This window comes from Camelus dromedarius, chromosome 16, assembly GCF_036321535.1.
Source record: "Camelus dromedarius isolate mCamDro1 chromosome 16, mCamDro1.pat, whole genome shotgun sequence".
NCBI classification, from domain to species: domain Eukaryota; kingdom Metazoa; phylum Chordata; class Mammalia; order Artiodactyla; family Camelidae; genus Camelus; species Camelus dromedarius.
Genome location: NC_087451.1, coordinates 11,959,203 through 11,983,760, shown reverse-complemented (window position 1 = coordinate 11,983,760; position 24,558 = coordinate 11,959,203). Strand labels below are relative to the sequence as shown.

Here is a 24,558-nt window from a genome sequence, read left to right as displayed (position 1 = left end):
GTCCGAGCATCTCAACCCTGACGTACTATTCTCTAGTATAAGACTACCAGAAGCTGGGTCAAGAAACAAGGACTTAGAATTAGTAATGTAAAAATATTACTGACATACACTAACGCTGAATGGTGTAATAAACATTAAAAGGTATTCTCTACTCAGGGTGTTTTAAACAGAACCACCTCGGTTTTTGACAATGGCATAAGACATGGCAATCATTACTGTTACTTTGTGGAGAAAGGCTTTCTCTGGTGGGATGAAAGGGACAATATCACTAATGGATTGCTTAACCCTGTAATTTGTCTAACTGAGAAGCAACATTTACCACATGTACTTTAGAAACCATAGTACGATCAGATGCTCTATGTAAAAAGAAATTAAGTACTAAGCGAATATAAAAGGCATAGAGAAACCCTACAGTAAAGAAAGATGGTTAACAACTGTTTTTAAAGATTCATTATTTAAATAATTTCAAGAAACTAAGTTAAATATTTTTTCATGTAATGCCTATCAGTATTCCGTGAAATCACTCTGGAAATCGATATCACTGCTAATTGAGACAGCCCTGCTGCCTTGTTAACTTATCTGTGATCCAACATTTTATATAACATTTCCCTCGCACACCCAAACATGATTACTAGCAGCAAATATGACAATTTTGATACTTCAGAAGTTTTAAAAGAAAAGAAATGATGTATGGTTGACACTACTGTATATATCAAGTGTGCAATGTGGGAGATAGAAGATACTCTTATGTCCAAATGACTATCACATATGTTGACAAATTTGAATGTATACTAAATTAAGGGTCTCACACTAAGCTTTTCCTAAGGCAAAAGGACAGCAACTTGCTTCCAGGTTAGTAGTTTTAAGCACTCAACAAGTAATCCTGGATTCCACTTAAAAAATAAAGATATCCCACCTCAACGTGCCACAAAATTAAAACACATTTTCAAAAGGATATACGTTTATCATCACATGCCATGTCTGTTCTTGTTCTATCCCCTAAAGCAATAAATAATGGATGGAGACATTTTGGCACAGTCTATATGTTTTTACCTTGCTAATGTGCTGTCTACTGCAATCACAGCAAAAACATATTCACGTAAATTAACATACCTTATCTTCTTTTAACCATTTCTCCAAAAGCTGTTTCCGCCCTTGCTGAAGTACAGGCCTACACAGTTCTAAGGATTCGTATTTGTTTAGCTGGCCCTGGTCCAAAAGGATTCCAAAGTACTGAAGCAGAGGAGAAGTTTGACCTGGTTGGGCTGGGACGCTCTGGAACCGACGTATGGTGTCTGGGGTACGAAGGATTCCCTTTAAGAAAGAGAAGAGTTAAGGACTCCCTTTAAAGATGATCCAACATCATGCTAATAACTTCATGGGTTTCTTAGATCAATCTCAGAGGAATGATTCCATCTACGAATACCAAATCTCAAATCTTCAGTATATTTAATAGTAAAGATTCAATGTTGGTCACACTTCTGGTTCAATGCTATGAGATTATTCTGAATCAGAAATATACCAACCTAATTATAATGCCAATGTGTAAGAGAATAAGCATATTCATAAGTAGTTATGGCTAAGCTATTATTGCAGGTTCACATTAAGTGGAAATATCATTACACTGGTCAGGGAGTAAGGCGTTAATTCAGTCCAACATAATTCACAGGTGATGAGGATAAACTCAGCTCTATTTCAGACAACTCTTCCTACCATAAATTCAACAGGATTTGTTTAAATCTCCAACTTGTGGAAGTAAAATCAGTAGCTATCATAGATGAGGCTCAAACAGTGTAACAACTAAGTAATTAAACATTATTATATCTATGTAAATCATAGCTTGTTAGGTCTACATATCATTCTAACATTCTGAGTTTTAAAAAGCTAACTAAATCTAGAGCACAGAAAAGTAATTAATCAAATATAGAGGTACTGACAAGTAACTCATTCTACTGGAAAATCTGACCTAAAACAGATTAGTTTCTCTGTGGAAGTTGGTTCTGCTTATAACAGTAATAAAATAAAGCATGTTAGCATGAATCCAATCATGGCAAGTTCATCTTCATAGCTATTTACCTTTGGTGCATTAGCAGCCACTTTTGCTGCCTCTGAATAATTTCCCTGGGCAAAAAGAGCATTAAATTTCCGGGCAAAGAGTTCTTCAGCACCAGCTAAGTTGTTACGGACAGCCATTCTCAGAGCCAAATCAGGATTTTGTAGAACGTTGGTGATATAAGGAATTATGTTTTCTTCTTCCACACATACTGAGAGAACCTGCAATTTAAGATCTAATGAATAGATGCAGTGTGTGCATTTGACTATCAATGATACCATATCTGTTTACAGACAACTACTACTGAGTCAGAAAGGTAATAATACTGTGACAGCTGCTTTCTTTTTGTCATAAAAAAAAAACAAACAAAAATACAAAAGAAAAAATAGAGACCAGAAAAAAGAAGACACAGGGATGCTAAGCCACTTGGGGGTTCCTAAAATTTGGCCATTCTGTAATATAAGTAACTCCCTACTTCATACTGTCCAAACTCTAAATACTTTGCTACCACCCATTCTTAACATGGTACGGACTTGCCTAGAAGTAGTTTAAGGCACATTCCTTTTAACTCAAGGATTTTTTTTTAACAAGGATTTTTCAGTAATTTTAATTACATTTACATTCCTAGAGTTCAGATTATATACTCAATGAGGGGAGAAACCACTGAATCCTCGTACCTACTGAATCCAACATACCTAATAAAATGCAAAGTGTACAATAGGTGCTTAATAAATATGGCGGTTGGTAAAGAGCAATTTCCAACCGCTTTTTGGCGAAGAGTCACCTACCCTCAGTCCTCCTAAAAAGTCACTTCCCCATAATGTTGGTCTACTTGTCCAAAAGCTGAATTTGTGTCAGTTGCCACAGAGAAAGGAAGCCCTCCACTGTGCACCCACTCCTCTCCCCAGCACCAGAGGTGGTCACACACTCCAGCTAGTAAGCTATTTATTTCACCTCCAACAACACTCGTCATACTATTTTCCTGTCTAAGTGTTTCTCAGTCACTACTCCACATAAGGAAAGGGACTTATCTTTAACTGTATTACAAGCACCAAACACTGTTTAGCACAGAGTAAACACTTAATATTTGTTAAATAAATGAATGTGAGAAATTTCTGTCCCAAGAACAACAAGAATCGAATACAATTTGAGAACTCAATTAGATAAGCAACATCTATTTGCCTCCTCTATTATTCTTTACGAGGAAAATGATGGAATTTTAACCTCCAAAATTTTTCCATTTCCACAGGTCTGACCTCCATCCTCAAAGGCCATCCTATATTGGCAATGTGTCGTTCTACTCCATATTAAGACACACCTTTTAAAAAAAGAAAGGAATTACTTTCCTTACAGTCATCTGCATTCCTGACTCTCACCTTTAATACTTACCTCCTAGGAAAAATAAGGAAATGAACAAACCCAGTTCTAACTATACTTCCTGAAGCTTCCTAATGAGCATCACCTTAATCTTCCCCAAACACCAAATCCATAGTTTCATCTTCACTCTGCTTTTAGACTGTACTAGCTGATTTCTAGCAACCAGTACTTAAGATCTACAGGGGACAAAGAAGGTTCTCCTGTATTTTCTAAAGTACTCAGTTCTACCAAGTTCAGAATTTAAGCCAGATATTGGCAATAATGTCACCTTGATCACTTTTAAGTTTTCAACTAATAGAAACCACGCACTTAATTCCTTCAGGGCTTAGGTCCAGCTGTAATTGACTCTGATCAAAAGAACAGAGAAAAGTCCTGAGGCCTAAAGTTTACTGTTAACATCCATCTCCTTACTCAAAGAAAATTTGTGGGGGAAAGGGAGGGGAATAATAAGTAAGGTCCCAGAATCAGCGTCATGAATATTAAGTATATATGGTGAAAATCATTCAAGATACTTTGGCTTAACTTAAGCATTATCTTAAAAAACATAAGCATAGTAGCAGAAATAAAGTCTCTGGCTTAACAACTTTATGTTCATAAATAATCACTAACCTAGTTTATCAAAAGACCAATTCATTCTTGATTCTTCCGAGAGACACATGCCACTGAATAAATGAAAGCTACTGAATTTTTAAAGTCACTTTTGTGCCAGACACTAACTGGTGTAGAAATACAATTAAACAAAGAAAAGCCCCTTTCCTAAGGGATAACAGTGACTGAAGCAGTTAAGTGAGCAACTGTAAGTCATTGTGGTAAGTGCCATGAGGAGGGCCACTTAAGATCTAGGGACATAAAGCACCTCACCAGGTGTAGAACTGAGGTAGGGGATGGACAGGTAGGGAAAGACTCCCTTTCTCTAGAGTACTTCCCTCCTCATACACATACCATTTTCTGGAAATTAACAGAGTAAAGGAGGAAAGAGCCTACCTACTTCCTTTGCTTACCATCTAGAAAAAATACTAATTTGGAGGAAAACTAGTAAAAGGCAAGACCAGTAAAAGTACCGTTTTTAAAATTTTAACCTTTATTTTTAAGAAAAAAAGATACGTCCTGGCAGAATATTTTAAATTACATTAGAATACTAAGAAAACAGAAAAAGGATCACTTGCGTTAGGTGGAGTGAAGAGGTTTATCAAGTGTGACAAATTTAGAACAGTTAACATGTTCCCTATCTAACTGGATAACTTTCCAGGTACCCCACAATAGCTACTGTAACGTATCACCTTCCAACATTAAACATTTAGTGATAGTTACTAAAGTTAGGAAGAAAGATGTAGGAAGAATTCTTTTCCTTGTAGTTAATAATTTGTCTCAGAGATCACAAGAAGAAGATCGCTATAAAATGTCTACAGCCTATCAAATGTGACCCTAATAGTTTCTTTGCATGAAAAGGCACTTCTTTTGTAACAGAGACAAAAATACGATCTTAGGTGGTGATGCTGTATGCCAGTTTCCCTCTCTGAGACAGGATTAAAGAGAGACTGTATCATATGCTTCTGCATTTTTAGGTATAGATTATTTTCTGACATCCAAAGTTACCATTTACTTTTTGAAAAAAAGCTGACAGTAATAAGTGCTATTTTATTTTATCACAATTTACTTTTCAATGTTTCCTTACTTGTCCTTTTCTGTTTACTCCAATTATTCCAGCTGTGGCTTCATGAGGTGCAGTAACAAAGATTGTTTCTCCACTGATTCTATTCATGTAGATGCAGGTACCAGTCTCAAGATCATAGAGGTGGATATAACCATACTTAGTAATCAAAAATACTACATCATGCTTTTCACTGATCTGTATAAAGAAAATCAACTTTCAGTAAAATAATCTACAAACAAAACTTATTCCATCCATTTTAGAGACTGTGAAATTCTAGAACTTTGACAAGAGGTTGATAAGAAAATTAAAAGCTAGTATTTATGGTTTCCTCATTTTTATAGCAAATTCAAATATGGGATAACCCCATGCTCTTCCATAAAACACAAGAATATTAATAAATTATATACAAGAGAAAACATGACTCTGAAAAACTTAGGATAACCCAATTTACACACTACATGAAAATAAGAGTATTATTTTATAAAGTTTCACTAATAAACTTTATTTTTGGATAAAGGGTACTCTTTTAAGCTCCACTTAAATGATACTGACTGTGAGTAGTAGTTTTTGAATTAATTGTGTTAAGAGGAGAGATCTTAAAATTCCATTTGTTTTGCTTAAAATACCTGCATTGCAACAGGAAAGTCATTTTGTGCTTCTGGAGGAAAGAAAACATCCACTGCCTTCTTTGGAAAGGGCTGGTTCCCTGTAGGTGGTGTGCCAACTTCAATGATATGTAACTGTCCAAAAGAAAATAAAACCTATCATCAACTGCTGAAAGGATAATAGCAGCTTTATTTATAGCCCCAAACTGGAAACAACCAAAATGTCTCACAAAAGGTGAACATTAAACTATATGGTACAATCACACCATAAAATACCCTCAGTAATAAAATGAACTTTTTAAAAAACTGAAGTATAGTTAGTTATAATGTGTCGATTTCTGGTGCACAGCACAATGTCCCAGTCATGCATATACATACATATATCATGGACATTATGCCCACTGGGAACAACAACAAAAAAGCCAATCTCAAAAGATTACATATTATATTTTTCTATTTATACAGCATTCTTGAAGAGACAAAATTACACAAATTTACAGAGTAAATCAGTGACTGTGAGGGGTTACAGATGGTGAAGGAGAAGTAAATGGTTGTGATTTTAAAGGGGTAGCAAGAGGGAAATCTTTGTGGTGATGGAATAGTATGTATCTTGAATCTTGTCATGATGAAATGACACCAAATTATACAATTGTACTGATGTCAATTTCTGGTTTTTCTACTGTACAACATTTCTATGTAAGACGTAACCACTGGGAGAAACTAGATAAAGGATACAGGATCTGTCCCTACTGTTTTTATAGCTTCCTCTCAACGTATATTATCTTAAGATAAAAATTTTATAAAGTCAGTTGATTAGCTCAAACAATCACACCTCAATTTACCTTAAAGTAAGTACACAGAATGGTAAAATAACCACAAAGGTACTTTCTCATGGCTTTCAATTATAATTTAGTATTCCCAAATAGAAATCTAACTTAAGTTATTAAATTCTTCTCTGCCAAAACCTACTTAAACACAGATTGAAAGCGTACACCTAAGCTGAGTTGTCCCTCTAATCATATACATCTCAGAAACTGGATGAGAACATTTTGGTTTAAAATGTCTGACACTGCACATCAGTGAGCAAGGCAGAAGAAAGTGAATACTGTCAATGAAAGAGTGTCATATATTTTGCTTAGTCATGTCAGGAATGGACTAAGACAAAAAAGAAGTTCTCAAGATAAATAACCATATGAAAGTTACAGGGTCTCATCCCTAATTAGGATGATTAGCCATACTGAAAAGTTTATCTTCCTTCAAAAACCATGGCAGATCATGAAAGATAACAGCACAACACATCAAACAGGCTCAAGAACTTATAAACTACTACAAAAATGATACGCAAGGTTTATTTCCAAGAGGACTTTTTGAAAGATGTCACAGCCTATCCTTGTCATACCAGATTGGTAGGATCATTCCTTGGTTCGGGGATTCCCACTCTGAAATTTGAGGCAGAATTCTAACTCTAGGTGCATATATTCTCTCCCAGCTTACTGGCTATTGATTACCATATTTTACACAATCTCTATCTTGATTTTAAAAACTACTTACCATGAAAAATACTGAGACTTCAGAGACTCTACTATGGCAGTGAGAACAAAGTCAACCTGAGCTTCGCGGGCCAGCAGCGCTAACCGGGGCATCCAGCAGTGCAGTCACAGCAGTGGGTCCTCCGAGCTCTGTGGCAGGGCTTTTGGCTGGGGGCCTGGCTGCTGCCCATTCTCCCTCATTCTTCTTCATTGTACAAGCTTGGTTCAAAATGTTCCTAGCTATTGTAAACTATCCATTATCTTTTCACTAAATTTTTTATGCTCTAATCAACCAGACCTTGTGTCTGTCGTCTGCAACTAAGAATCCTAACATAAAAAGCACTTCAGTCTGTCCAGGTGATTTCAGTGCACAGTCAGGGTTGAGAAGCTCTGACTTAAGGCAGTGGTATTCACACTGTGATCCACATTCTGTCTAGTCACTTAAGAGTATATAAAACACACATTATGAGCTCCACTTACTGAATCAGACTCTAGACGGATGGCACACAAATGTGCATTTTAGCCATGCTAATGATTCTTAAACTCTTAAACTCTTCTTAAAGCTGAAAAACATCATATTAAGGCCTTTGGTAAAGGCAATGAAAATAAAGTCTTATTACAAACAGCTGATACACAAAAAAAGTTGTTAAAGATTATTCATTTTAGACAAGTATCACTAGAAACAATTTCAACAAAGTCACCACAAATCTGAATGTTAAAGAAAAATTAACAAGAAAAAGAGACAATATTTTGAAATTAGATAATTAGTAGCAAACAGACAAAGTACAAGTTCTTAACTAAAATAATTTCCAAAAGCAAAACTTACCTTCCCTCCAGCTTGACCCCGTACTGCAAAACAAAACAGCGTTGACTCTTCTGCATTTCCTTCCATCTTAAACTGTGCGAAGCTGGCGGCATGCCCTTCAATGGGCTGAGACACTTTCCTATCTACAGAATATAACTGCATAGCTCCCACCACACGATTTTGCTACAAAAGATTGAGCAGAATAGTCTGATGACCCAATGAATCAGTAACTCTCAGATTCATCAACTAGTGAAACAATTAGAATGTTTTCTCATCTTTAGCAGGATTTCTAATTCTTTATTAGTTCTCTCAATGAAGATTTGATACCTCTTAATTTAAAACTTAGTTGCAAACATTATCTCATTAAAGCTTAACATGAATGTTTCACATGTGCCTCATTTACAACCATCTTTTTACACTATCTTAAAAAAAGGGATATAGGAGTACATGTTGTGCAGTAAATGTCGACAGTAAATTCCAAATCATTCATGTAAGAATTTAAGATCCACTCAACCTGCAATTAAGACCTAAAAACACTTGGTAAGAGTACTCTGAACTGTGTGTCAGTAAAAAAGTAATGAGCCAGCAATGTTAACTTCTTAAAAATAAAAAAAGAAAGGAAAAAAAAGTCTTCCAAAATAAGTCAGGTTTGCAAAGAAGACCTAATTTCAAAACAAACTGCATTCTGGGCACATTAATTCTCTAGACCTTTTCTTTAATAAAAACTAGAAAAATATTACCTGTGCAGATATGCCAGTCAGAAGTAACCACTTTTGCTTTGCATCTGTACGGTAATTGATGATCTGGCACCCTGCAAGGCTAGAATGGCGGTCGAACATTTTCACTGGCTGAGACTCTCCTTCCATACTCCAGTGATAAACTGCATTATCCGTAACAAGAGCAACCGTATTCAAAGAGATCCATTTCCAGAAAGTGACATCATCAGTCATGGTATGGGCCTTCATTTTACTTTTCATTTCAATGTTAAATATCTGAAGAGTTTTCCCAGCTAAAAACAAAAGTAAGAATTATGAATCACTAAGAAAGCAAAGTTCAGGATAAATTACTATCTAGCGGGACTAGACTAGCTTTACAGCAAAATCTGTAACTTCCAAACAAAATGGTTCTATCATGAGACCACTAACCAACTACGGAAGTCACACTGACAGAGCCACAACCACTGAAGAGACAGCTAAGACTGAGTAAACCATCTACATCTGAAGCAGAAACTCTACAACCATTAATAAAGACATTTTAAACATAGCATAACTTCCAAGGAATTCTAAATCCCAACTAAAAATGAGTCTAAAGAACAGCTCACTTAACAATGATGGTAATCAAAGGTTGTAATCTTCATACTTAAGAATGTTTACCCATAAACTTAGTTAGTTGTAGGTACATAGAACAAAGCAAATCTGATTCAAGCCCATGGGGAAAATGTCTACTCTTGAAAAAGCAGTCGTTCCCCATCCAACTAAATCTCGTGGGAACTTCTTGGAAGAGAATCTACTTCAACTCTGCCTTGTACCACTAGCACATAAGAGAAGTGCATGCTACATTTAACTGGTTTAAGATACAAAGGGAAAGTAGAGGTGCTGGAGGAAAGGACAGGGAGACAAAGGAGAGTTTCAGATGTTGTTAGTCTACTGGAGGTAAGAACAAAGCTCAAGCTTCATCCAAGTAAGACAGCAAACATTCAGTAAAAGGATGAAATTTGCCTTGAATGTTAAGAGTTCACCGAGTCAGATGCAAAGGCTTGCACTTATAATTTGAAATCCATCACAGTCGGAAAAGTAATTTGATTTAAATTAACAGAGGTCAAAGTTCAGAGTTGTCACTAGGCTATCTAATCCAGATTAGTCCTCAAAGACTAAAGAAAACTCCATTCCTGAGCCACAGAGAATCTGGCTCCTGAAGAACAAAAATGAAGCTGGTATAGGGGTAGAGGTGGAGAGGGATGGGAGGGGACACAAAACATACAGCTTTGTATCATGACCCTTCTTACTACATGGGTAAAAACTTCTTCCATAAAACAAAGAGTGTTATTCCCATCCCACACAATATGTAAACCACAATCAAACTTGAAAAATTGTGAGAGTTATAGTCCTGTTTATAAAAAGAAACCAAGGGGTTTGAAATTGGATTCAGAAGGAAGCAGTATTTGGGAATGATTTGCTTTCCTTTGCTGCCTTCCTCAGCCTCGAGAATTACACTTTTTATTCTTTACATGAAAGTGGTTGGAGTGTATGTATGGAGGGTGGCTCGGGGAGGGCAAGGGATGACAGCTTAACTCTACAGTGCAGACATACACACACAAATCTATAATGCTATTATTGTACAATGCTCTGAAAATCTTTTCAATGTATTCTTTTTATATAACAGGACAATAACTAATACAATCTAATTTAAGATAACTCACCATCTGCACACATAAGAAAGCATTAAGAAATGTGATAAAATAACAATAACATTAAAAATAGAAAAGAATTTTGAGAAAATTAAAATGATGGTCTTTTAAGAGGTGAGGGAGCTGCTAAGCAGTTGAATTTAAATTCTTTAAGGAGGCTGAAGGGAGCTTAATACCTTAAAGTGTAATAGGTATTATTTAATAGAAGCAAAAAGCTTACTGTCACAAAACAAGTGGTCCCAGGTAAAAGCTGGGCTATGAGATGAGATCAAGGCCTATCTTGGATTATAATGGTGACTTACTTGTTTAAATACGCTTGTTCCCCACACGTCCCCCAATATCTCCAACCAGTGTTACTACTAAATACAAAGTGTAAATCATGTAAAGAAAAGTCTGTTTAAAAATCTCAGCACCTCTAAGAACTCACTCACAAATTCATCAAAAAATTACTGGGAATCTGAACTCTTCCTCCTACTACCAAGAAGAAAAACAACAAAGCAAAAAACAGGCAATTAAATGCCTTTTTCAGATTCAGCCAGTTTGCTACCTAGCCCTCTCAAAAACTTCTGTTTTAAAGGTTCAATTACACTCTCAGTCTAAAGTCCAGAAAAAAGTTAGGCTCCCAGACAGTATGAGGTTCTCTGCACTCTTGTTTAGACTGACAGGTTGTACAGTTACCTACTGTGACAATTAATAAGTTAGTCTGAATAAACTATGACATCCTTGATTCCAAAGCTTTAATACCCATCTCTTTACACTTAAAAATTAGTGTAAATTCAAGCCATTTTTAGAACTTGATAATCTAGATGAAATGCAAGCCTGAAGTATAAAAAAGGCACAGCATGAACAGCAAGTTTATCATCACAGCAAACTTCTGTAATGTTTAGGTGCTAATACTAGTAAAGTATACTTTATTCTAGAATATGAATCACTAATTTCTTATGTCTACTGTATACAGAGTTACGTTTTTAGCAATCTTCTCACACTGTAGGTATAAAATTTAAATTCATTTAATCTAAAACTTAAAAATTTCCAAGTAGATCTATGCTGAGTAGAAAGTAAGACATCTCACAAGAAAGAAGCCAAGTAAGTCATGAAAGGAGTTAAAAATCAAATTCAGTAACAGCTTTAACTCTGCAGATCTATTTAACCAAACTTAATCAACATACTAAAACTGGACGATCTTAATTACTGTATTTGAATAAACTGTACACAGGAAGAGTTTTAAGGAAAAAGCCCATCATTTTTTTTTTTTTAAATATACCTTTCAGCGCAATTACTTTGCTAGCTGGATTCATGATGGCGCTGTCTGCTGAAATTGGTCTTCGAATTGGATTACTTGGGTCATTCATGTCAATAATTACCACCTGGGCTTGCTCTCCTACTTTCTCTCTAATGCAGATGAATTTGTCTGACTCCATAGTCAGGGTACTGAAGCCAATGTTTGCTGGATTTATACCCAGGTTCTGGAGCTGAGGAGGGAAAAAAAAAAAAATCAATAAACCATGTTACAAAATGAATTAGAAAAGACTTGATATTCATGTATTGCCATCATTTCAAATCTTCATTTAACAATTATTGCTTCCAGGTCAACAGGGACAACTGCATTACACTGATTCAAGTGAGGCAATTAATATAATGGACCTTCTATCTTCTAACAAATACAGCATTCAATTCTTTTATTATAACCTTGTAGTTATAACTAGAGATGTATAATCCTATGGTTATAACTAAGAGGTAGAATAAACAGATATAAAGGAAAGAGTTACATCTGAGAGCTTGCCTTTATTTGCCAAGGGACTTGAGGTCATCAATGTTACCCAGTTTAGGATCTTTGAACTATTGGATCTGTCCTCTCTAATCCCTTTAACATTTAATAGTTAACTTATTCACATACATTGGACTTCAGAAATCTGAAAATTAAATTACAGCATAAAATGAGACATTTAAAAATTTCACAGAATTCTTGATCTAAAAGAACTTGGACTAGCCATATAAAAGTTACAATACTCTACAGAAGTGCCAAAACAAAGATATGTAAGAGATCTGGTTGAAGGTGGCCAACAGGTAAGGGAGTGTGTTCAAGGGAGGTCTCTAGAGAATGCTCAACAGGAGAAGGACAAATGCTAAGGCCTAGAGATGTGAAAGTGTGGTCTACTAACGTAACTGTAAGAACTTTTGTAATACTAGGAGTGTAGGTTACGAAAGGTTTGCAAGGTAGAGAATTAAGGTTATGAACACAAGAAACGGCTAGAATGATAAGCTAAATGCACCCCAGTAAGAATCCTGAATTTATTCTACAGGCAAAGGAAACTACTTAAGGATTTTAACAAGGAAAATAATGGAATCAGTTTGCCATCTGTTTGTGTACTCAGTTTGTGTACTCAGAAGCTATTAAAGTATTTGCTAAACAAAAATATAGGATCTAAAGATGGTACTCTGAAAACTAGTTAACTGTGTAAGAACAAAAGACACTTGTTACAAGGAGAGCTCTACCAGAGTAGGTCATTTCTCTGGGTGACTGTTCAACAGATTTAGGCTACCTGAAGGCTTTATTAGCTTTGGCCAGCCTAGGTTTTGTTTTGTTTTTCTTTCCTGTCCTCCAGTATGTAACAAATTCATATGGAACAAAATACAAACAAGAATGAAAAAGCCCAGGAAAAAAAAAATCAAGTCTTCCTCTTGCCTTTGTCTTCCAAATATCCAGTTTCTCTCCCCAGCAACCACCACTGTCACTACTCTTTTATGGACTGGCCAAACCTAGTTAATGGTATTTTACTTAAATTCTTTTGCCAAACTCTACTGTTAATAGTGCTTAACCATAACCAGGCCTGGATCTGAATGAGATACAACATAAGATTAAGAGACTACATTTTACTTTCACTTCCCTCTTATATTTCAATGACTGCACAGGCACAGCCAATTACACAGTGTAGTTACAGTAACTTAGTCACTGAATACCATGGCAAGGAGTCAAGCAATTTTCTAACTATTAATAAAACATGGTAATAAAGTAGAAGATTAACTAGCTTTACAAGCTCAAGCATATGCTGCAAAGCAAGGCAAGTATACTAGCTGTGAGATCTGTAACTTATAAATGAGTTTGGTTACAGTAAAACTTTATGAATTATTAATTTTCATTTCTCCTGACTTTAACTCTTATAGTGACTTTTAGTTTCAGAACTAATGGGGGAAGGTAAAAATAAGTGGTTCTCCACATACGGGGTCAGTGTAGGGGCCGCAGGGAAGCCTTATACAAACCAAGCTGTCTAATTTCAGGGGAGGTGGACGTTTTTCTAAGTAGACCAGTCCTCAGACTCTTTTAAGTTCAGTTGATATTTACTTTTCCATAATTAAAGAAAACATTGCAATAGCTCATAGAACTCCCAGAACTACATATATAAAGGCAAAAAGTTACCTTCTACTCTGTAAAATAAGAATTCTTTGTTTCTAAGTCACTCCAGAGCATTCACCTAAGACAATTTTGAGTCTCAACTGTCACATCTTAAATCTTACAGTGTCTGATAAAAAGTAAAAATAGTGGCTAGTCAAACAGTAAAATTAAAAGTAAAACAAGGATGCAAACCACAAACACTACTAACTGAACCCACAAATGATTCTAATAGATTCTTTTTTATCCCTCCACATAAGAGGCAGGTACAAGACAACTGTAAGAGAAGAACACACTATCAGAAAAGACAGTAGAGGAGGAAAAAAGAAAAATCAAGAAATCTGTTTCTTATTCTCTGACAGAACTCCAGATATATGCAGCCAGAAAAGCACGTCGTCAAAAGTGAGCACTGACCCTCAGTCTCAGAGCCGTTTTATTTGCAGAAAAGGCAAAGATTTGGTTCAAAATGGATGGGGATTCTGCACTTCTTGCAATCTATGTAATCCCTGTAATTCTTTTTTCATTAAACACATTCTACCAAGAAAGCTATGCATATAAATTTTTAGTATTCTCTATCAAGATGTACTAGCACTCAAAAAAAAAAAAAAAAAAAAAAAGGAATGTACCAGGACTATTCAAAATACTCCATGTGAAACAGACTTAACACCTTCTACTTAAAAAACAAAATTAAATAAGAGGGAGGTGGCAAACTCTTATTACCAATCTACATGTTTAAACATTTCAAGAAGTACACTTAAGCAATGCCCATTTACACAACTAAATAGGAAACTGCTCCTTCCTGAAAATCCTCTCCCAGTTGTTAGGATAAGCGACAGAACTTCAAGTGATCTATTCCTACTAGATAAAAGAAAGTTACATTTGTTTCCTCTTCTTCAAATAAGGTCAATAAGAATTTTCACTTATTGGTGATACTTTTCAGTGAGAATCGCCACAGCACTCACCAATTCTTCCCATATTTTTCTATGATATATTCAAAAGGGAAACATCGCAAAGCACGCAGTCATAGGACAGTCACCACCATTAACCACAGTTCTGGCTTAGAAGCACTCTTAAAATAGGATCATGTAAGAGGGTTATCATACTAGACGACTGTGTCTAGTAACAGTTACACAGATTAAAACTTTAAAACATATGTTTTTAAACAAGTTTCATTTTCAAAAGAGCACATACTAATCATAAAATATTCTAGTCAATTATAAAGGTCTGATGGTGCATCGACTATCTACCACAGAAACTGAATTACAGACTGTGGAACAAAACACTAATAAATTCACAGGACACAGAAGAGTCTCCAAACTTGCAGCTATTTTCAGAGAATACACAATAATATCCGAATTCCAGCCACATTTTTTCTTCTCTCAACTGGCAAAGTGTTGCTACTGTTGAAGCCAAGAATATTCTATTTTGAGATATACTTGGAAGTTTCCATAATAAAGTGGTTTATTTTTAAATTTCAAATAACTTTTTTTGGCTGTTATAAAATAAGGATATGGAGTCAATAAATTTAGGTCCAAGGAAAGGGGTTACTTTCTTCTGAATAGTTATTACATGCATATGGCAAAGAATTCATACTACACAGAAGGGTCTAAGTACTATGAAGTCACCCACTCCACGTTTCCAGTAATACCTCTCTCCCCCTAGCAATTAGAAATACTTTTCCATCTTAGATATTCTATGTATATATGAAAATACGTATTTCCATTCTCCCTTTTTAAAAAACATTAACAGCGCATGCACAAAAGCACACAAATTATCAACTGCTCCCCTTCTAAAGAAACCTACCTGTACTTTGTAATTCATTCGGTTTCCAGGCTAGATTGTGGACACTGGTCTGCACGTAGCATGACTGTTAAGACTCGACACTTAAGTCTAGTTCAAATTCCAAAAAATAAATAGTCATCCCTTGATATCTGCTGGGGATTGGTTCTAGGACCCCCGCTCCAACCCCCAAACACCAAAACCCCAAAGATGCTCAAAAGTCCTTTATATGGATGAGAAATTGTGGCTGCTGTGGAGGGGAGGGCTGACTGTAAACTGATTTAACATTAATCAGCACAACCAAAACTCTGGAGTGCCCTGGAATTAGTTTACAAATGATACAAAAATGCCTTTTCCTCTCGTTCCCTCCTCACCCCAATTTGGATTAACATGCTAGGGAAAAAAGACACTGCATTCTTAGTTCTGTAGTGAGAAATAAATACTTCAGATTCTCCAAATCTAAAGAACACAGAGGTTCTTCATTCAAGTAGACAATTACTGTGGAAATGTACGGCTCTGATTATAAAGTACAAGTACTATCCAGAGTTAGTTCTGTGGACTTCCCATAAGAGTCAAGATGTATGGGTTTAGTCCTAGTTTTGCCACATAAATGATCATGGGTAAATCAATTATCCCTGCATATCCGTCTCCTCATCTGAAATGACAGTACATCTTCCACATGAAGATTTAATGCCTGACTCATACTAAAGCCTCAACAGATACTCCTAGTACATGTAACACATCAGTACTTTGGCCAGCTCACAGTTAGCTTTTTTTTTCGTATTTGCATTTTATTATCTGCTTAATTCAGCTGTCCTAGAAGTTGATTGAAACCCTGGGTGTGAATTTCTGTTGACTACTGATAAAAGATTACCGGTCTCTGGGTGTTTAACTTACTCAAAACACCGAAATTTGTTTTTTGTTTCTGAGAAAAGGAAATTACTCTTTAAAACTTCCAATTCTGCCCTTTAATTTGCCTAACTAAAGTTAGGTAGAGACTGGAATCTTTAACACCATGTAACATGGAATCATGTAACATTTTCATGGTAAGTAACCCTATTTTATTTCAATTCTTGTTTTTAGGGGCAACATGGAACAGTACTGTTAAGACTTTCTAACAACTTGGCAAATATGTTTCCTACACCTTCGCTGAAGGAGCAAGCTGGGGAAGCTAATGCAAACAGACAGCATATGGTCAGTAGCACCAAAAATTCTCTTCACCCTGAAGAGCTCAAGACTAAGAAATAGAAGGTGAAATGGAAAGCAGACACAGCGTTTTGCCCTCCATGTGAAAAGTTGAAGCCACATGGTTCAAAGACAGACACACACTGTCTCTCTGTCCCCTATACTCTACCTTGCCAAAACCAAAATTTCCTCATCTGCCCATGTCCCACAATTTCAGGTCAATTTATCCAACTAAATTTTAAGCTCCTCAAATAAAAGAACTTTCCTAAAGAATGAAAGTCTCTTCCATCTCTGCTTTTCAATATGCCTGAAGTTCTTGAGGCCAGAATCTTCCTATAGAGGACAACATTCTTTTCCATATACATACTGTTAATTATTTTCAGGACAATTATAGATTAAAAGATTTATGAAATTCAGAAGTCTACACCAATATAAATAAAAACCATAAATAATAAAAAAGGAAAAGTTGCTCCTTATGAAAGAAAGCTAACTTAAAAATGGTGAAAGACTGATGGAATTTTTTAAGTTAGTACTCTGCAATCACAATGACTGATTCAGGCAAGAATCATCAATGGATACTAAAAATTAATAGATGAAATTTTGAGGAGTAACATATTTCCATAGTCTCAAAATATCTCCCCACAAGATACTTCTTACAAAAGCAAAAAGGTTTATAGTGAAGAAATCTGTTATACACAACCTTCATCAAATGATGAAAGTTAGTATCACCAGCAGTGGGTCAAAATGACAGTATGTGCTTCCTGATGCAATGCACTACAAAAAAACACATCACTCCTGTGGTATTCCTGCCAAAGTTATACAATCTGAATCCAATCATGACGACCTATCAGATAAACCCAAACTGAGGGACATTCCACAAAATAAATGATCTGTACTCTTCAAAATTATCTACATACTGAAATACAAACAGTTACAGATGAAAGAAACCTAAAGACACAGGACAACTCAATGCAACTCATGATCCTGAATTTTCTTTTGATATAAAGAACATTATGGGAACAACTGATGAAATCTGAATAAAGCCTGAAATTAGGTAACAGTATTCTGTCAAAGTCAATTTCTTCACTTTGATCACTGTAGTTTAAGACCATGTTGTTATTCTTAGCAAATACACACTAGAGTATGTAGTAGCAAAGAGACATCATGTCTGCAAACTATTTTCAAACAGTTCAATAAAAAATGTACAGAGAGGCTGAAGAAGATAAGTCAAATATAGTAAAAAAAAAATGTTAAGAACCGACAAACCTGGGTAAGTGTGGAAAGAATCTTTGTACCATTCTTCAAACTTTTCTGTAAATCTGAAACTCTGTAGAAATAAAATGTTTCTTACAAGAAGCTTAAGGGACATAACTGAAAGTAACATGTAGATCTTGTTTGGACCCTGCTTTAAACAAACCAGTTAACATCTGGGGACAAAGAAATCTGAATATGGATTGGTATTGAAGGATTGTAAACTATTAGGATGTTATAATGATATTGTGATTGTAAGAAAAGTTCCTTATTTTCTAAAGATGGATGCTGGAATATTTAGAGGTGAGATGTCATGATAAATTTAAATTTTTAAAAAAATCAGATTAAGTAAAACAAAAAAGCAAATATAGCAAAATATTATTAAAAACCTAGAGGCCAAAGAAAACAGGAAAAATGAAAGAAAAATCTAGATGACAGAGTATATGCTCTTCCTAGTTTTATGAAAGCTTGCAAATTTATTATTTTTTAAAGTTTTTAAAAAGGGATGAACCTCCACTCTTTTATAGGTTATAGAACTTGAAAAGTAAATTATAATTGTAAGGATTAGGCTTTTATTAGGCAATTTACCTTTAGGGCAGGAAGGAAGACTACCATCTCAAAAGGTAAAGATGAAAATCAAGCCATTCAAAGAGTGACGTAATTTCAGAGCAAGAGGTTACGCTCTGTAAAGGAGCCGTACAGATCCAATCAGAACTAAGAGGTTTTGCTACACTGTCTAATACAGCAGCCACCAGTCACATGCAGCTATTTAATTTTATTCAGTAAATAAAACTTAAAATTCAGTTCCTCAGGCACATTAGTCACATTTCAAGTACTCGACAGTCACATGTGACTACTTGCTGTATTGGAAGGCAAAAGAATATAGAACATTTCCATCACTGCACAGTTCTACTGGACAGCATTGTTTTCAGAAATTTCTCTTGGGAGTTCAACAAGAACTTTTAACTTTAATATTAAGTTCTGGCAAATATAAAGGACAGCTGGCAAAGAGACACATTCATCTTATATAAGGATTTCAGACAACACAAGGAAAAGTAGAAAAAATTAGAACTTTCAGGTTTCAGAGTCCAGTATCTGGAGGAGGCTTGGGGGAAAAAAATCTACAGAGTTCAATGCTAGCAGAAACGAGAGCCTAAGGAAAAACTTCTCAGTCTGGGTGATTCTTCCCCTTAAAGAAATCACTAAAAATTCAAATAGGTTAGGCCCTGGGTTACAAGGGACTAAGAAGGACTGAGAATGTGCAGATAAAATAAGATGTAATTTCTTCAGAGAATACAAGAGAGGCCCATCTCTGTGCCTGGTAAACTACCACTGCCTCAATTTCTAAGATGCTCAATATGATAAAGATTTTGACAGAAGAGCACACAACTGTTAAGAAGAATACCCAATTTCAAAAATGTTAATGGTGAAACAGACTGTACTAAAATCAAAGATTTATGGTGAAATTTTTTTAACTTCAACAATATTAGATTCAGAAATCTAAGTTAAATGCTCATCAGTTTTTAACACTTTGTTTTTTCCTGTCTTGGTTTTGAAACTGTACTTGATTTGATTATAAATGTGGCATACAAGCACTCTATTTTATGGACTTCTATCCTTTTATAATTATTTAGCTCTAGGACTACGGTATTATGACAAATTATTCTCAAATAGATTGGCTCTGATGTGATGCTACTAATATTACACAGTCAAACCCAGAACAAGGGTAGGCCAATTTTCTTTGTTCAAAATTGACATTACTAAAGACAGATAGGAAAACCTTCATGTGTCAAGGAATCAGGAAACCTACTGACGGTGAGTCAGAACCATGTTAGAATAAATTAGTAATATTGTTAAAGGAACCAAATGGACCATGCAAGTGTTTAATACAATAGGATACATGTAGCAAAAAGGGCAGAAAATTCTAGTGTAAGACAGTTCAACCAAGTAAAACCACACTATTTTTTCAATGCCCAATTCTTTGGCTAGCTAAAGACGACACTCTCTGTTAGCACGTCTGCCTCAGCAGTCAATCACAATTGTGTCTATGCCTACAAATATCACACAATTAAAGGAGTAGTAAGTTTGCTTTGAGCCTACTAATTTCAACCAGCAGTTCTTTACACTTGATCAGACAGGAACACTCACTGGAAACAAGCTTCTTTATAAGCACATCTGGGGAGTCTGTTTCCTAATGAATGACTAGCAAACTCAGAACAGAACTCATTTACCAGCTGAATCAGCTGAAAATCAAAATACATTAAAATTTGTGTTTACAACAGCATTATTAAGGATAATGTTTCACAATCAGTGCTTGGCTTTACACTTTCCGGTTCCTTCCTCGTTTCATCTAATAGAATGTAAAGGAAGTATGTACAGCTACTGGGTTTCAGACGAGGCGATTTTGGAAGTGCTCTATGTATAGTCCTATATCCATTACTTTTTCTGTAAATGGATCTTGTACCTTAATAAAGACTTAATAGGTGTGATCACTACAGAGTTAAGAAGTCAACAATTTTAGAGAGACCTGCTGATACATGGATGTCACCCAAGACAGATATTTTTTAGTGCTTGAAGATTTGGTTAACTTCCTATCCCAAGGATTTCACTCAGCATAATTTCCTTTGAAAGTTCCAAAACATCCTCTACCTTCACTAGTATTAATCACTGTGAAAAACATGCTGACAGTAGTCACTTCACTGAGCCCTTCCAGGAAACTAGCAGAATATGAAATAAGAACTGCAGTTTCTGTCTTCTACAGGAAATGAATAAAAATGTTGAAAATGCAGCATTACTTTAATTCTTTCATCAGCTGTATACCAGCCACTGTTTTCTATGCCCGTCACACATTTTAAGCAATAAAAATGCCTTTAACCCTTGTTGACCCCACACTTAAAAATACACATACTTGTTTCTACCCTCTGTTAAGTCTTCGTGGCAAACATTCTTAGAATTTTTTCCTCTGGTCACTAATTCCAAATTGTTAACACATTCAGGAAGGAACCATAGTTGGAGACAGGGGCTGTTTAAAAAAGACTATTAGCTTTGGTAAACTATCAGGAGACTCAAAGAATTTTTCTTACCTGTACCCAACTACTAACTACAAAATTAAAAACCTTTAAATTTGATTCATTCTTAAAAATAATTATCCAATAATTAGATGAATAATCACATATTAATTCTGATCAAGCTGCAGAGGAATACAGGGAAGTTTTTATACCCCAAATCTTACAGATGGGTATGACTCCTCAAGGTTATACCCTTTTCTGTATAAATGCCATTCAGCTGACACAAAACAACTGAATGCAACTAAAGCTATGACTGGTTACAGGTGGAGGTACACGTGCTGTCTCAGAAGAAATGGAAACACAATTTAAGACGAGACACGTAATTTAAGAGAGGGCAGATATGCAGAGACTGGGCAAGAACATACAATAGTAAAAAATACCATATATGCCCAAATATTTTATATATATTCATTTTCCCAAACAGACTACTCCCTGGACATCCAAAAAAGTGTTTGACAACTGTTGGAGAGAATGTGGAAATACTGGAACTCTCATACATTGTTGGTGGGGATGTAAAATGGTACAGCTGCTGTGAAATAGTAGGGCAGTCCCTAAAAAAGTTAAAATATAGAATTACCACATGACCCAACAATTCTACTTCTCAGTATATATCCCAAAGAACTGAAAACAGGTATTCAAAAAAACCTGTACATTATTGTTCATGGCAGCACTATTCACAATACCCCCAGGTGGAAAGAAGCCAAATGTTCATCAATACATGAAAGGACAAATAAAATGTGGTATATCCAGTCAACGGAGTATTATTCTGCCACTAAGGAATGAAGTATTGATACATACCACAATACGGATAAACCCCAAACAGGAGGCTTAATGAAGGAAGTTAGACACAAAAGGTCACATGTTGTACAATTCCATTTAGAAGGAATAGGTAAATTCACAGAGACAGAGAGCACATTAGTGTAGTTGCCAGGGGATGGGAGGAGGCAGGAAAGAGACTGCTTAATGGATACGGGGTTTCCTTTTGGGGTAATGAAATCTTTTGGGACTAGAAACTGGTGATGGTCACAAAACACTGTGAATATACTAAATACCACTAAATTGTTCACTTTAAAATGGTTAATTTTAAATTATATCAATTTTATCTTAATTTAAAAAGGCTTCTGGTCTTGTTAAATTGTGAACTCTTAGGGATTAGATATACTTAATGTATAATTCAAGTAGTCATTTGACGTAGTTTATATAGACATCTTTAAAAATAATTCACTTTGAAATGTTTTTCTACTCTTCACATTTCAGAAACCATTTCAAACTCTTCAAGTACATTTTTTACATCATACATGTCTTCATTAGCAGTGGAAAGTCATCTCCATTCTATCAAAGTGCTTTTTAAATATCCATTCTGGTGTAATCATGGGAATTTTAAAAAAGGCCTCAAATTTCTATTTCTGTATTAGGAGAGTTAGTTTTACAGTTGGTTTTTGGATTATAATCTCCAGAAATACATCCCTAATGGACTGATATTTGAATGATATTTAAAATGTTTGCTTACAACATCCAACAGTTGTAATTGAGGCCATACAGAGAGAAATAATTATTAGATGTGTTAAATTTACCTCGTACCAATCCAGCTGGTTTCAAGCCCATGGTAGCCTTCACTGAACATTGTTGTAGCACTCAATTCAAACAGAAATAACTATGAAAGGACTCAGTAATATGGACACTCAGTTCCTGAGGAATATTTTATGGTTAAAAAAAAAAAAAAGGAAAAGAAAAGAAACCTGCCTTAGATTTGCATAGGAGAGAATGTAGGGTATTGTAGAGTGTAGAAAGAGATGGATTTTGTAGACCATGTTGTCCCTAAAGGTTTTTTCCCCCTAATTATTAATTCTCAAATAATGAGATCTACCCAAAGTCAGCTGTTTGCTAAGCTTAGCATATATGGATAGTCTCTGGCTTCACTCTGTCCACTTTGGTGGTTTTTAAGCCCTTTCTCAGATGAGAAACTAGTCAGAAACAGATGAAAGGAACTCTCAACCCAATTCCCATTTTTCATCTATTATGATTCCCACAGTTTCAATAGACAGAGGTCATTAAAAACTGCAATCCCCAGGACCCACAGTTCTTCCCTTCCCTACTCCCGAAATGGACTAGACATAGAAAACGAGGACAAAGTCTGGTGTAATTCCAAGATCTTGGCTTCAATACCTGGGTAAGGTAGTTTTTCCCTGTAGCATAACATTTGTTCAACTCAACTGGATAGAGATTCCCCTCCAGCATAGGGGCCAAGAACTAATTATCTGAGTGTCTATGTGGGCCAACTATTATGATATAACCACAAATACATACTATAGTCTAACATTACAACTGTACAGAAAGTATTAATTATATAATAAATGAGGAAGTTGAGAAAAGATAAAAAGATACAGCTTCAATCAAACATCTGAGACATTTTCCCACAATAACACACTGCAGAATTTAAAATTTTTAATGTGACAAAATGGCTTTAATGGACTCAGTTCCCATTCTTTCAAAAGTAAGCTTTAAATCTGCTTTACTTCAGAACTTAAAATTTCTCAATTACCCAATGATTCAGACAGGAAGTCCTAATATTACTGGCAGTTCTGCCTCCAAAGCACAGTCCTACAAATTTGTATCCATTTTCCCCTCTATGGTTATGCTATTTAAACTGAGGGAGCATGTTCTACTTCCACCTTCCTCTTCCCCCCACCCCATGCTCAATTGTCTTCCTTGGGTTCTATTCAAGTTTTACATTAGTATAAACACAAAAACATGAAAATAGTAAAATAGAAAGCAGAACTTTCCTGCTTTCACAAGTGACTTCAGACTGGAACACATACACTCTCTTGTCATTAAGGAAAAGTCTAAGAGAAATTCGAGACATTCAGCCTTATGAGAGGGATATAGATAATCTAGGTAATTACAAGTTAACATGATCCCAATCATTCTGCACAATTTTCTAGTGGGAACCTGGACAAAGCTCTTTAAAAACATCATCTAAATAACCATTTAAGGCATAGAAAATCAGATGTAGGTTCACTGGCCCCCTACATTTCTCATAATATAAAAACTACAGAGCTAGAAACTAAATACTAGTAGAATATACACCACAACACACACACACACATTTTACAGATCATTCACCAAACGAGGCCATGTGCCACACTGAAAGAAGAGCAAGTGTTATAAAGTGTGACTACCCACTCACTAGCTGTGTGACTCTACAGGTTAACTGCTGTGAACTTCGGCTTCCCCTTTTGCAAAATAAGGCTAACCCTACCTACCTGACGGGATGTTTTTGCTAATTAAATGAGAACATGAACATAAAATACTTAGCAGAGTTCTTGGCACACAGTAGGTGCTCAAATAGCTGTAATGGTCAATTTAATTTCATCTTTTGTAGATTTCAGGATATTAAGATGTTTACTTATCTTTTTTTATGTGATTGTCCTTTGTTTTCCTTAGTTTTTTTTGT

General features: G+C 35.5%; 1 protein-coding gene across 2 annotated transcripts in view; it reads right to left on the bottom strand.

The window, feature by feature from the left end:
- CLTC (clathrin heavy chain) overlaps nt 1-24,558 on the bottom strand; it is a 58,304-nt gene that overhangs the window by 27,905 nt on the left and 5,841 nt on the right. For both annotated transcript variants that reach the window (XM_010990437.3, XM_010990438.3), the window contains exons 2-8: nt 11,695-11,902; nt 8,764-9,032; nt 8,045-8,206; nt 5,711-5,824; nt 5,106-5,279; nt 2,077-2,274; nt 1,114-1,314 (exon numbers count right to left, since the gene is read on the bottom strand). In XM_010990437.3, the coding sequence (XP_010988739.1) occupies nt 1,114-1,314; nt 2,077-2,274; nt 5,106-5,279; nt 5,711-5,824; nt 8,045-8,206; nt 8,764-9,032; nt 11,695-11,902 (1,326 nt within the window). The remainder of the gene's footprint in view (nt 1-1,113; nt 1,315-2,076; nt 2,275-5,105; nt 5,280-5,710; nt 5,825-8,044; nt 8,207-8,763; nt 9,033-11,694; nt 11,903-24,558) is intronic.